Source organism: Sturnus vulgaris, chromosome 28 (assembly GCF_052056855.1).
Source record: "Sturnus vulgaris isolate bStuVul1 chromosome 28, bStuVul1.hap1, whole genome shotgun sequence".
Classification (NCBI taxonomy): Eukaryota; Metazoa; Chordata; class Aves; order Passeriformes; family Sturnidae; genus Sturnus; species Sturnus vulgaris.
The window spans coordinates 6,446,834-6,461,447 of NC_142270.1; the positions used below are offsets into that span (position 1 = coordinate 6,446,834).

At 45.8% G+C, this 14,614-nt stretch overlaps 1 protein-coding gene across 9 annotated transcripts in view; it reads right to left on the reverse strand.

Moving 5' to 3' along the window:
* The window catches only part of ANK1 (ankyrin 1), a 55,245-nt gene extending 46,302 nt beyond the window's left edge, over positions 1–8,943 (reverse strand). For 5 of the 9 annotated variants that reach the window (XM_088179960.1, XM_088179958.1, XM_088179954.1 and 2 more), the window contains exon 1: positions 8,005–8,941. In XM_088179960.1, the coding sequence (XP_088036086.1) occupies positions 8,005–8,130 (126 nt within the window). In that variant the 5' untranslated portion in view covers positions 8,131–8,941. Of the gene's footprint in view, positions 1–8,004 lie in introns of all 9 variants that reach the window. The other 4 variants (XM_088179959.1, XM_088179956.1, XM_088179961.1 and 1 more) reach the window with 2 other exon arrangements.
* Between the last annotated feature and the right edge of the window lie 5,671 nt (positions 8,944–14,614).

A 14,614-nucleotide genomic window follows, 5' to 3' on the forward strand; every position in this document is an offset into this window, starting at 1 on the left:
TCCACTGAGCAATTCTTGCTTGGACCAAACCTACTGTCACTGTGAGCTAAGATGATTCTGCCAGGAAAAGAGCTGAAGAATGAAAAAGCATAGAAAACAAAAGCCTTCAGGACAAATACTGATCCCATGCAGGCATCTCCTAGCTCTGAACTCCCCCCCACCAAAGCCAAAACCAGTGTCCCACGGATGCAACTTCTCCTTCAGCATTAAAGATAGAAAGAACTATAACACTGCCCACTGCAGTAAAGGCAACTCTAACATCAAAATTCAGTAAGATTTATCCTTCTTAGAATTCTCTAGCACACCACCACTTCCCTGTAGTCCACTCTTTGCTCCCACTGTCAGCCTGAGTACTTTCATTCACCACAAAGGAAATAGAGAGGGGAAATAAATAAAAAAATCACTAGAAAATAAGAGAAACTCCACACAGAGATTCACAAGTCAAGAATGCTGGATTATTGAGGTTTAGCATTTTATTGAAGGACACAATTATAACCAAGTCCATGGAAAGCATTTACCATAGAATATCGTTGATTCAAACAACAGTGTGAAAATCTACAAGAGATAGATGTATAGTTAGAGTACAAAGTAAAAGCTCACACTTCAGTCATCAGCAAAGTACAGCTGATTTCCAGGCAGACCAAAGAAAGATCTTTTTGTCTTCCCCTCCATACTCAGATCAATGGAACAAAGAGTTTGGTACACAGGCAAGTATATTGTTAAAGTTGAATGTGTTTCACTCACCCCGCATCTGTCTGTCACACCCACCAAACAGCACATTCTCCTAGTATTTGTATTTATCTTATTAATTGATGCTGTAATCAGCAAGTCCTGGGAAAGACACAATGCTCCTCATTCCAAGCATGTCATCATGAATGGACTCAACACACTGCATTTCCTGCAGAGTATCTGGACACCTTAGTTTGCTGGAGAAATGACACTGTATGAAGGTGACAATATTTATTATTCCTTTGCAAACACTATCACACTGGTTTAAAATCAAACATAGTTTATATTCTGCAAAGGAATATAATACTCAGCCAAGGGTTTCAGCGTGCTGTTCTCTGTATTTCTCACTTAAAAATTCCAACATAGGCACGTGAACGCACCCTACAAAGCCTGCACAGTCCTGTCAGCACAGTGTAGTGACGGACCATAGCCTTCATTTCTGCTTGCTATCTTGCTGGAGTAACTTTCCTCTTAAACAGGAATCTTCCCATGGCCTGGCCACACATGCACAAACATGTGCACGCACACTCTCCTTCCTTCTTCATCTCTGTATAAATATAGAAACCTCGTCTGTTTTCTAAATGCTCTCCTGCTGCTGCGCTCTCCCCTTCCGCTTCCCAAGACACTTCAGTGAATACCTGCCGCTTTGTCTCTGTTGTAGATTTTTCACTGAGGATGCAACATTTTGAAGCCACAGATTTAACAAAGTCCCCTACACTTGCAGCCCCTACAAAGAGATGTATGGCTCTGGCTTAAAGTTTCACCCTGTCAGCAAAATCTGGTTTGCAAATAGGAAGGGAGCTTGAATTTTTGCTGCTGCTTGCAGAGTTGAGGCTCAAAACATAACATAATTATTTTGTGAAAAAAACCGTGAATTTTCTGATCGTTCTGTCATGCTGAGAAGTGCCCTTAGAGAGAGAAGGTGTCAGAAACTTCCCTCCACCTAGGAAGCTGCCCTCTACTCATCGAAGGTTTTAACAAGACTGGTCTATTCAATCCAGAGCTAACACTTTCAGAACCTCCCTCATGGCATTTTGAGAGCTGGAGGTGAGGACTGCAAGAAAGATGTAAGTAGGCCAGGGAACCCAGAAACCTCTACCATTCTTCATCCATCCTTCCATCTTACCACTGGTGATGCTGCACCTTTCCAGACCACCACAGAGAGGTTACGTTTTAGAAGAACCTTGACACACTTAGACAATTAAAACAAATTAGCATAATTCAGACAAAACTTCTAATTTTAGCACTCTGTAAATCTGCTTTCCTTTGAGCTCAGATCTAGCTTGATGCACTTCAGCTTTACCACGCTGCAGGTGGCTTCCTATGGTGCATAGACTATGCCCACCAGACTGTCACATGCAGGACTTTTATGAAGGCACTGTCCTTTCTCTTACCTTCCTGCAAGTATTTGCTGCGGGTAGGGCTCATCCCTGCATTCAGCCACTGCCCTCCTGAGGCAGACGTCTTGGCCGAGGTGCCAGGCACAGAGGACAGGGCACAGTTTGAAAGAACTTGCCCCTGAAACAGATTTCTGAATGCTACAAGGTTTCAGATACTGCTCACTTCATTTCAGCACAGCGGGCTCACCAAGCACATACAGATACTGTTATTACCTGAATAATTTAAGAGCCTGCAGAGCAGCAGTGCAGAATAGCACCAACATCCCCCCAGTGCTTTCTCCCACCAGCGAATCCCTGCAGCAGTGGGTTCTGCTCCTACCCAACATCCCTTACATCTAGATGCCCATATTCCACTCCTGTTTACCTCACCCCATCACGGGGAAAGGACACAAAGCAGCTCTTGTGCTCTGAGACTCTGCAGGCAGCATGGTCCTTTCTCCTGCTGCTGAGCTCCAGCTTGCAGGTAAGATACCAGCACACCTCCCAGCAGCTAGCGAAGACCCAGGTGGCTGACAGCCAGCCACGTCACTTCTCTGGCAGGATCTACTGCAACTGAATGCAAGAATTGCAGTAGCCTACTACAGTGATAGTTCAGTGGCCAGATATCCATGGGAGCAGGACACAGTGGAGCTCAGAAGTCCAGTTATCATGGGGGTGTTCTGAGCTACCTGCAGCTGGGTCTGCTGAAATCCTTTGCCCTCCTTCTGTCCATCACTCTTTTCTCTGCATCCTCTCTAAACCCAGCACAAGCTGAAGGCTGCTGCAAAGAAACAGCCATTTGAAAGGATGCAGGCAAACAGAGAGAACAGACCCAGTGGCTGCTCTTTGGCAGCACTCCAGCAGCGATTTCTCACCCCAGTTTCTCATGTGCTTATTGCATAATTCTGACAAAGGTGTCTTGATTTTCTATCTCAGAATCCCAAGCTCAGACCACCCTGATACATCCAACAGTCATTGAGTGACCTCTTTTGCTTGTCACACAACAAGCACAAGTGTGGTCACCCTATATGACTGTTTAACTGTCCTTCTAAGGAATAATCTGTAATTGCTCCTCTGTCTGATTGAGTTTGTGGCTGTTGGTCCAAACCCTTCCTGACTTGTTCTAGTTACCACATTTCCCTAGCTTCCAAAGGATGGAAACATTAATCCACATAAAAGCATTCTCATCGGCATCCTCCACATCGCGGCAATTTTCTCAGTGCTGCCTCTCCCCAGTCACCTCACACACCTCAGCTTGGAGTTTCTTCTGACAGTAGTTATCAGCCATTTAATTGCCCACATTTATCCCTTATCTATGCTTGCATATAGGAAGGAGGTCACTTGATCCTCTGTCTTCCCTCAGCTCTTTCCCACCATTTCCCTCCAGCTGGAGCAAGAGCTCTGTCTCTGCCAAATGGAAGAGCTCCTGCCAAATGGAAAAACATTGCTCTTGCTTTCCCACAAAATTCAAACTCACTTTCACAAATTTCTTGTCTCCCTTCTCCAAAGCACCCTCCTAACCTCTCCTGGCAGGACGTGTTTAAGTGTGCAATCTTGAGCACTAAAACATTTCCTGCTTCAGCATGCAGAAGCAATACGGCTCTAAGGATGGGTGCCAGACCGTGATGTGGAGATCCATGAGCCCTCAGGCTGCTCTGAGTGCTGTTTTCAGGAAACTATCAACTAGAAAAAAGGCGAAGAGTTTTGTGCAGGGAGTTTCTTATTAGGAATCACTTACTATTCAAGAATGCATTATAGGAGATGCTCTACAAATCCATAACAAGAGACTGTCTTACCCTTGAACACTTGCAAGACAAAGAGAGTAGATAGAAGCAGAAAAAGAAGTTTGTTCCTCATTGTACCTTCTTTGCCCCCCCACCCCAGCCAGAAAAAAAAAAAAAAAAAAGAGTTTAAATTCAGGCAGCCTTGTTCATCTGTTTTTTAGATGCCCAAGCTAAGTTTGCTCTGAATGTACTAAGAGGATGTATCACATATTTCATACTAATAATTTAAAGACTGGTAGGACTCATCACCAGAATTTTCATTCAAGCTTTTGGTTAAATTGTTATTTAATATCGTAGCTCCAGTTGTGCTGTATACAGGCTGAGTAGGCTTTCACATGTGCACTTGATGAATTATTTGGACATTATTGGCACTGCTGCTGTTACTGAAGTCCTCTTGCTATTTGCTGCATAGCATTCTTGTCAAAGACATTTTAGAGGTTCCAGCCTCCTGCTCCATGAATCCTCTATGTCCACTGAGAAGCACAGCTGGAATCTGCATCTCTGTAGAGAGGCAGATGAAGGTGTCTGCCCCTGTTATGCTTGGCTAAATATTTGGCTGAATTTAATACCAGAATAAGTACACTTCAATAGGAAGAAAGATTTTCGTAGAACTACTAACTTTTATTTATTAGTCTCAGTCAAAGCATGTCAGGTTACAATGCCACCAGCCATCTACTGTGGGGCACTTGATACAGCTGCAAGTTGCTTGTAGATGTGTGTTTGAGACAAAGGCAAGCCAAGTGCTCTGGGCCCCAGTTGGGAGAGTTTGGGCCCTTTCTAACAACCTATTTGGTGAGCTCTGCCAGTGCTTCCAGAATTCCTGGCAAGGGATTTGGTCCATTTTCTATCTTTAATACATAACTACAATAAGTCACAAGCAACTCAAAAAGGACTCAATAACTGTGTTCACATAACCAGCTACAGAGCTGCCTCATAAATAGTGTCAAAACATCACTTTTCCACTCTTCCAATGTGTTTTGCTGCTGCCCACTGACCCTGGCAAAGACAAATCTGTGTCTTTGAAGTGCTCTGCATGACTTTCCAGTGAGGGCTGCCTGCCGAGGTAGCTTTACCACATCTGCAGGGAAAGGAAGGAAGTGTTCTTGACTATGACTGCCACTCAAAACCACAAAAAAGAGACATATAGCTGCATCCAAAGCATAGATATCATTCCTGTCAATTACTACTTCCCTGTCAGTGCAGTTGGCCACATCAGAAACTCCACATGCAGCCCTGCAGCAATGACAGAATGGCTCTGGTCCCCTATAAACTGCCTATCTAAGGAAAATGCACAGAGATTTGAAGCTAGGATCCTCCAGCAGGAATAGCAAGAAGCCAACCCAGATGATGCTTGGCACATTCTCTAATAGCAGTGAACTTCTGTCAATTCACACTCTCTTTTGCTCGCGTCTGCTCTCTGTCACACCTTCCTGTCTGCAGGGCATCACCAGAAGTCACTAGCATATCATGCCACAGCCCTGACAAGTCCTCACAGTTCACTTGCACTAAATGTGGGAACACACAGGACTATTGAACACTTGTTCTCTGGGGTCATCCCAAGATTGAGGCAACCTTCAGCCACTATGCAGAGCATACAGAGTAGGAACACTTCAGGACATGCCTGGCTGTTTCATGTGGCAGCTCTGCCCAAAGCAGAAGTATGCTTGGGCTTGACAGGGAGCACAGATGAGTGACAAGGTACCGTTCCTTAAATCCTTGATGCAGCCCCTGTCGAATGAAAGCTCAACTGTTATCAGCTGGAGTTACAAAAGCTGGGGGCAGGGAATATTGGAGGAGTGACAAGGTTATACATCTGGACTCTCCGTGTGCCAAGAGACAAACGAGAGGTAGAGAACACAAAAATGGACAGTACAAGGTCAGTCAGGTCATTGTTACATTTGCTTAATACAAACCCCAAGAAATTGCTATGGAAACTGGAAAGCGACAAATACAATCATGGTCCAAGGAGAAGGTTTTTGGGCAACACAGCATTAAATAACAGAACTCACTGCCTCCAAGTATCACAGAATACAAGGTTCTTGCAGAATACAACTGTGCACTTCATGGGACACATACAACCACACAAAAATTCCAGGAAATGCTAACGGATACTAAACTGAAGATGTAAAAGCTCATAACAGCAGCTCACATGTAATGGGATGAGAATCTATTTCTTCTGAGGTGATCATCTCCTTCCCTCTGGCCATCTTCTCTGCTCTGTGTCATGCTAAGACTTCCTTGGATCGTAGGCCATGCCTCTATTAACTCTCATTGCAGCTATGCTTGGTGGGCTCAACTGGATATCAAGATACTGATACCCTGCACTGTACAAACATCACGTGAATGAACAGCCTCTGCCCCAAAGAGCCTGTGTCTGTGTACAAAGCAAGATGCAGCTGGCAGGCACTGGCAGAGGAACAGAATGAGCCAGTGACACCACCGTGGTTTCAGTACATTCCAACAGCCAGTGCAAGGGCCTTTGGCATGGACACAACACGAGTCCCATGCAGGCTCACAGGGCACTAACAGGCACTGACCTAACCCAAATCAAATCCCCACAACTGCTACAGCAAAACAGAATGAGAGATTCCAATACATCCTGGTAGGCCTCCACTTGCCCCTAAGGAGACTTGCACAGGAAGAACACTATCACTAGAGATGTTGAGGCTTTGGGGCAGGGGCTAACGAGAGACAGCTGGCCCAAAAGAAAAATGTCCTGATTTGGGGTTCTTCACATCAGATCCCCTTTAAAGCCCTCTGGCAATGTGAGGGGTAAGCTGCTCCACCAGTTTCCAGTACAAGAGGCCCTGCAGAGAGCAGCCATGGACCTGCAGGCGCCAAGCAATTTTTATCACATCCGACACAACAGTGTGGCAGCTAAATGACCTCCACATTCAACTCCCCAGCTGCTGCCTGCAGACCTCACATCTGCCCTGATGTGTCCACTGATCTCCCCCTGATGAGCCGTTCTCTGTGGACACAGACCTCTCCCAGGCTGTCCTGGCCCAGCTTTAAGAAAAGCAGGACTCTCCTCAGTACTCTCAGGGCCCAGCTACCAGGATGTTCCAACAGCAGAGCTCTGCTGTTAGGCTCCTGCTCACAGGGGTACATGGAAGTCACCAACTCTTTGGGCAGAGACAGAGGAGAAGGCCATCTAAGAATTCCTGCATCATGACCTCCTATCAGATATATCCTCGATTATCCTTGGTTTCACCTCTCTCCCTGTGGCCTTTTTGCATTGGTGCATAGCACATATACCCTCAGACCCTGCTGTGAGAAGAACATTCCGATTCAAGAGGTCTGCAAGGGGCAGCAAAGCTATCTTAGCAATATGGTCACTTATGCAGAAAGCTGGCAGCAAGAAAAAACTGGCAGTGACTTTCCAGAGAGGAGCTACAGCTCGAAACAGCTGGCAGACTCCAGGCTTCAGCATACTAGTGTCAACAGAAGGGACAGACATCTCTTTGTTGCCCCTTATCCCCCTCACCTGCTGCCAGCAAGGAAGGATGACCCACGTCCCATGCACAAATATAGCCTGCCTCCAGGAGCAGCAGAATCCACTGATCTCTGCACAAAAATGCCTTCTCTGTTAGGGGTCTGCTCCTGCTATGCCCTGGTTTCAGTACTCTGGTGCAGATTAAGCAAGGGATGGAGTGGACAGGAAAACTAGTCCTTCACTAGAAAAAGGGGTGAGATTCTCTTGTCCCTAAGCTCTGAACACAAAAAGCGACTGTGGGAAACTGAAGGAAGCTAGAAACCAGCAGTTTTATCTTAGAGATCAAATCTGTTTCTGGGCTGAGTGAGTCCATTAAGCTGCCTTGATAAACCCCTGACTTCCCTTTCCCCTTCATTAGGCTTTTTCATATCCGTGCTCCCTTCCTCCCTCCCTCCACTCCCTGCAAGCTGTCAGGGTAAACAGCAGATTTCTGGTCCCAAAAGTTGTCCTCTGTTTGACAGTTTCTTGTGCTGGCTGCACGCAGGTTTGTACAGGGACCAGGCTGCCCCCCCCCGTTATTCTCTCCCCACCCTCCAATCCCCCCAAACACAAACAGCACTCACTGTCACAACCACAGGCACCTGGATATAGGGCTGCTCGCCCCAATGTCACTGACCTTTTTCTTCCGGTCCCGAGAACGGTTCCTGCGCTTGCGATTGGATTCTTCCCTCTCCTTCTGCTCCTGCAGAGCCTGAGCCTCAATATCTTTGATTTTCTTCAGCTGCTTAGCTGCTTGAGCCATGGCTGGTCAGATTGCAGTCCCCTCCAGAGCTCACACCTGCACTCTCTGTGCAGTACCCTCCAATTCCTGGCCGAGAAAGAACGTTCCCCTCACCCAAATGCTGTCGACCCAGATGAGTGTGAAAGCAGTAATGAGAGGAAAATTGAAAGCAGTCAGTAAGCCCCAAAGGACAGCCAATGTCTCCAGACAGTTGCTAGATGCTGTCTGGGACACCTTTATAAACCATTAATAATCCTAAATCCAGCTGTTCCAGAGGTTCTATGCACCATTGCAGCAGCCCCTGACTGTGCTGGCACATCATGCAGAAGCCTTCTTTGGGACAGGACACTGGATTGGTGCTGTGCTCTCTCCCTCACTGTTTCTCCTGCAGTATGAGAAGAGATGCAGGCAGTCAGCCACAGGAAGGAAAATAACTCCCAGCAATTAATGCATGATGACAATAGAGAAGCAGTGAAAAAGGAGGCTGATGCATTTCATTCGACTCCTTAGGTCTCTGTAGCAATGCCTAAAGAACAGTAATCTGCATGTATTCAGGCAGGGGCTTTACCACTGCAGTGCTGCTGAGGCAGTCTCTCCAATTTTCTTCCTCACAGTCAGTCTCGGTGCAGCAGCCGCATCACTCACTCACTCTCTGGGATATGATTCCATCTTCTCTCAAAGGGAGCAATAGGGAATGGCTGCACAGGTTAGCAGGCAGGCAGCATCTCTGCTCAGAAAACAGCCGATGCTGCAAAGGATGTGCCAAGTACTGGAGCAAAGTGCAGCTCAGCAGCATCCTTTCCACCTCGCATCTCTCCGCTGAGTGAGCAGCAAGAGGAGGGGAGGGATCTTAGCTGTGAACAGGAGACAGAAAGGAAGGGTTCAGTCTGCTCTTTACACAGCAGCAGCAAAGTAAACCCAAGCTACCAGATCTGCCCACTCAGGCATCACCAGAGCTCAAATCCTCTCTGAGGGCTCCTAGGCAAGACTCCCAGAGAGTCAGCCATCCCTTCTCGACATATAGCAATACATTTCACCTGCAGCTGTCTTCCAAAAGCACAAACAATTCCATGTTGGAATCCAGGAGTGAGGCCTGGAGGAGTGACTTTGGCTCCTGCACACAGCACCAGTGTGTAAGGGGGCCAGGATAAAACTGGGATGGGGTTCCGGGGTGGGATCTTCAGTGGGGACCACACCATCACCTGCAGCAAAGTGTGCTTATCTGTTCAGGCACTTCTAAGCAAAAACTCACCCCCTCAGTCTTTATCAGAGCCTTTATCACTCCGGTCTTGTTCATTGGAAAAAACACTGCCTAGGTGCAAACCCCTGGGCAAAGCACCCATGGGCAAAGCACCCATGGGAAAACTATCTGCACTGGTGGAAGCTCTGCAAATACTGCACTTTTCTGGAACTGGCTCCCCAAATTCTAGGCAGTAATGGGCCCTTAGCGTTAAGAGATGGCAAAGCAGGGGTTAATGTCAATTCCTCAGCAACTACCCGACAGTCACAGGTTATTTAGACTGGCAAGAAGCTGAGATGCACACTTAAATGTAAAGACATTGTAGGTCACTTTCTTGCTAGAGTAAGTATTCTTATATTTTTTCCCTTTGTTTCTTTTCCCTTTGAATTTCCCCCAGTTCTGTTGCTTCACCCATAGACCAAGGAGTGTGCTAAAATCAGGAAAACAGACTGGCACATCATACAGTTTTAAAATAATATGATGACTGATAACATAGAGAAGGTCCTAATAAAATATGAAGAATAGGAAATTATAAAATTTTACAGTGTGTTTCCTAGTACAGCTTTAGTTTTGTGTATTTTACCGACATCGATAAATAATACACTCAAGTCTAGATACATCTGCATATCTTTTTACAGCAATGTTCTGTCAATGCCCATGAAAAAAACAATCACAAAATTAAATAGAAGCTTCAGAATTAAAACGCTCCACAGACAGAAGGGAGCTGGGAGCACAATGGAACTATCACCCTAATTGAGCCTCCTCCACACGAGTCCTTTGCAGCCCATATGAGGCTGAGGAAACATTACCTTCATTCAACAACAGGCGCACAGGAGGCAGTTGTCAAATTAATCATAACACACTGGGAGCGCCTCACTTCTACATGTTGGACTTTGCATCTTAAATCAGCTCTCTGCTAGTTTGCAATTCTTTCTGTGGAATTTCCTATTTTTTTAGAACAGAGGACTCAGAAATGACACCAAGTTCTGCTATATGCAACAGCCTCGTTTCCCAGCAGACGCACTCAACCAGCCTGGGCATCACCTGCTCAGTGCCAGGAACTCCTCCTATGACCAGCAAGGACGTCTGAGCCTTTTGCTCGAGTCCTGCCTTCCAAGTTCCAAGGCTGAAGCAGGGTCAGACTTCAGAACCCAGGGCCTGCACACTGACACCCAAGGGATGGCTGTGCTGCTCTCCAGGCTTTGGCACAGGCATTCTTCTTTTCCCCGATGCCGAGCGCGCTGCAGACGCTGCTCCACGGCATCAGTCAGCGGGAACAGCCGCCCTGCGCCGGTCTGCGGCAGGACACAGCCTCCTCCTCCACGCAGATCCCACCTCTTCACTCCCCGTAAGCCAGAGCAGTGAGCAGAGCGCAGGAGCAGGCAAGTAACCTGGAACTGATGACTGAGATGCTGAGGCTAGTGAAGCTTTGCCTGCTCACAGCTTCAGAGGACACTGTGGGCATGCAGTTGAGATGTCTCAGCTACTAAAAAGCAAAATTCCTAAGTTTGCTCTGGGAAAAAGGGGCAGAGCCCACCACCTCTGGCCACTTAAACCAGGTTGTTGAGCCTAGGAGTCTCTTGGAAAGCTTTTTATTTTGTCACTGCTGCTTTTAACCTGCTAACCTATTTGCTGGCTTAGGCATCAGGCACTGCGTTCTTTCTTTTTCTGCACAGTGAGAAGCAAGTGAAGGGGAATTTGTGAGACCTCAGTTATCTATTTCTCTTTTCCTGTTCCAGGCAGCCTTATGCAGTGTTGCAGATGCTCCAAACAAAGGGCTGGAATAAAAAGCAGCAGCATGAAAGAAAAGGGACATTTAATGAACTCAGACAGTAGAGTTTTAAAAGCTATCTAAGAAAGAAGTTACTCACAAAGCCAGCCAGGAATATACTATTCCAAGTTAACAGCACAGCTCAGAGCTGTAGGGCTCAGAAGAACTCAGAGTTTTGCAAGTGCTTTGAGTGACCATAAGGGAGACACTTTTTAGAGGAGGTGCAAGTGTCATTAACATGGGTGTACCTAGCTGCCAAATCCAAGAAAGCCTCGTGCCATTGGCAGGCTATTCTGCAAGTGCAGACTCTTTAACTAGTTGAGTGGACATTCTTGGAATCTGGATATGCTTAGGGATAGCTAGCCTAATGTTTTTCAGCGTGGTCTGCAGGCTTACCTGACAAAGCCTCCAGACTTGTTTACTTGGATGCTTGGCTACCATTCTCTTTAATGCACAATGAGACACTCATTCGAACAAAAAGAGTGAAAATATTCTAATGATTCCACAAAGAAGCACAAACTGTGTATAGTAGGACCTGAAGGAATCTTCAATCTCCCACGTACTAGCAGGCAGACAGTTCAGGAGGCAGCTCTGTATCACCACAGAATTGCATTAGGATTGTACACCCTTTGCTTTAGGTGACCCCACTGGACCTGGGGTTGGAGCAAATGACTGCCAGATGTTCTTCCAACCTCACTCATTCTGCAGTTCTGTGATACATGAAGAGACTGCAGACAATAGCAGAGAAACTCAAGACGGAAAGAAAGGCAGTAACAGAGCACATAAAATTGTGATTGATACAGAGAACACACAAAGTGAAAAAAAAAATTATTTTACACACAAAGGAGAATCAGAGACAGCATATTTAAAGTAACCACCCCCACCACCCTCCCCCCTCCCCAATCTTTCTACTCAACATATAAATAAAATGTGGAATCGACTCCTACGGAATGCTGTGAAAACAAAGAAATACACGAGGTAGATAAATTTGGGAAGGATAGGTCCATCACAGACTACTGAACATGATGAAACTGCAAAGGAAAGACTGAGAGAACTGAGTGTGTTCAGCCGGAAAAGAGAAGGTTTAGGGGTGACCCAATTGCAGCCTTCCAATACCTGAAGGGAGCCTACAAGAAAGATGGAGAAGGATGTTTTTACAAGAGAATGTGGTGACAGGACAAGGGGGAATGACTTCACATTGACAGAGAATAGGTCTAATTCAGATATGAGAATAAAATTCTTTCCTGTGAAGGTGGTGAGGTACTGTCATAGGTTGCCCAGAGAATTTGTGGTTCCCCTATCCCTGGAAGTGTTCAAGGCCAGGCTGAACAGAGCTCAGAGCAACCTGTCTGAGTGAAAGATGTCCCTGTACACAGCAGATGGTTGGAATTGGTTGATCTTTAAGGTCCCTTCCAATCCAAACTATTCTATAATTATATGATTCTACGGTTTGGGCCCAGTCTCCTTCTCTGGAGGCCCTTAAAGCACAGGTTTCATCGGAATGCTGGAAATGGGTGCTGAAGGGAAGATGACATGCAGAGAACTTTTCAAAATACTGTTCCTGGACATAGCATTGATCCTAAACCCCTGTCCTGTGGCCCGGTGCGTTTCTGCATAACTAATCATGACTTGGAAAACCACTATACACATGAATTGAAAAAGACCACTAAAGTCCCTGCCTTCCCACAAAGCAGAGCAGAGAATGAGCTAGCAAGACTTCAGATAGTCCCAGGTTCAAACTCCATCTGTGAATCAGAGTGATTATTGATCTAATGCACTTCAGGTACAGCCTGAAAGACATCAAAAGCATCATCTGCCATCCCCAGAAAAGGAAGGTGCACTTGAATAGATGAATAGTTTTTACCAGTGCAGCTGAGAGAGATACTTGCACTTTTCTAGGGCTAGAAATGTTTCCCTGTTCAAAACCATTTTCCTTATCCCCTTACCTAGAGCAATATTGTATTCTTCAGACCCTGACTATAACACCATTATGTGCAGCTGTACATAAACTACCAGGGCTTCCAGACAGTGCTACCATATAACATTGCAATTCCCTTTCTTATATTCCCTCTGCACCAACATTTGCTGCTTGGACTCCCTGAGCCCTGTGCAGAATCTGTGAAAGTTCTTGTGGACAGCAATCAGGTTTCCAAGCAGATCAAAGTGCCTGCCTCACAGCTGGATAGACAGAAAGAAGATCAAGGGTGTCTGCAATGGCCTCTAAAGATGCTGGTTTTTTCAGTGCTTTCCTTTGTCCCCAGTCTTTCAGCCATCACCTGCTGACCCCATGCTGTGTATATTCAGGCAGTTCTGATCACTTTCTGAGGACCAACTTGCTTTGGTCTCAAGAGCATGCTCACTAACACAATGCAAAGGAGGACAAGGACACTCCTAAAGTAACTGCAGTCTTGCCTACTTCAGACTGCAGATTTTTATCAGAAGGGAACACACAGCAGCTTGAACCTGCTCCCCTGGAGAATGGCTCCTCCCAGCGGGAGTGACTGAAGCCTTGCTCCGGTAAATCGGCTGACCAATAATAATTCAGTTCTTCCTATGTGACACCATTTTATCTTTCCCCAAGATACCAGAGAGGATTTCATCCCTACCAAATTCTAAGTTCAGAGCTGTTGTCTTGGTACCTCCTTAGCTGCTAGGATTTGAGCTGATGCTTAGCTCTCTGATGGGGGGAAGCAGCATGCCAACTGAATGGTCATTGGCATCAGTAGTAGCTGTTTCTCAAACACCTGTCTTGAATTTTGACAGCATGATTTAATAGTCAAGTTAACTGGAAGTAGGTACCTCTGCCCTACACCTGAGATTGTCCTGAGTAGGGGCTTACACTTAGGACGTTCTCAGTTAGGAAGCATTTGGCCTATGACTGGTATCAAGCTTCTACATGTTGTCAGTGTATGGTTGGTAAAAAAGGGACCCTAGACATCTCCTGCACATAAACAAAAGCTCATTGTCTTCACCATTCATGCAGGACTCAGGACAGGAGAAGCAGGAAATGGACTTACTCATTTCACTTAACTCACCACATTTTTTTTTTTGTCCAACAGTCTTCTGTCCAAAGATTTTTGTCTTCTTTGGTGAAGCTGTTTGGGAAGCATCTGGAATTGCAGATGATCTCTTGTTGCTGCCTGATCCTATTGGGTAAAATGGGGAAACAGAGGATGGCAGAGTTTCAGTAAACACTTTCTCCTTTAGCTGAAAGGTACCATGTGGCTATATTAGCCAACATGTTAGTAGAAATTGTTCAAGAATTTTATTTCATTTTTTGTCACACAGCACCATATTTATCACTTTTTCCTTGAAAACACGTTATTTTTACTATGATAACTCTCTGTTACCTCAATCACTGGTATTCTACTACACGACACAAATGATAAACATATTGACATAGTGACAGCAGTCACCATCTAGAGTTCACAGAGAAAAGTATTTGGCAAGGGAGAACAAACAAATACTGACAGAGGACCCCTTAGGAAAATTAT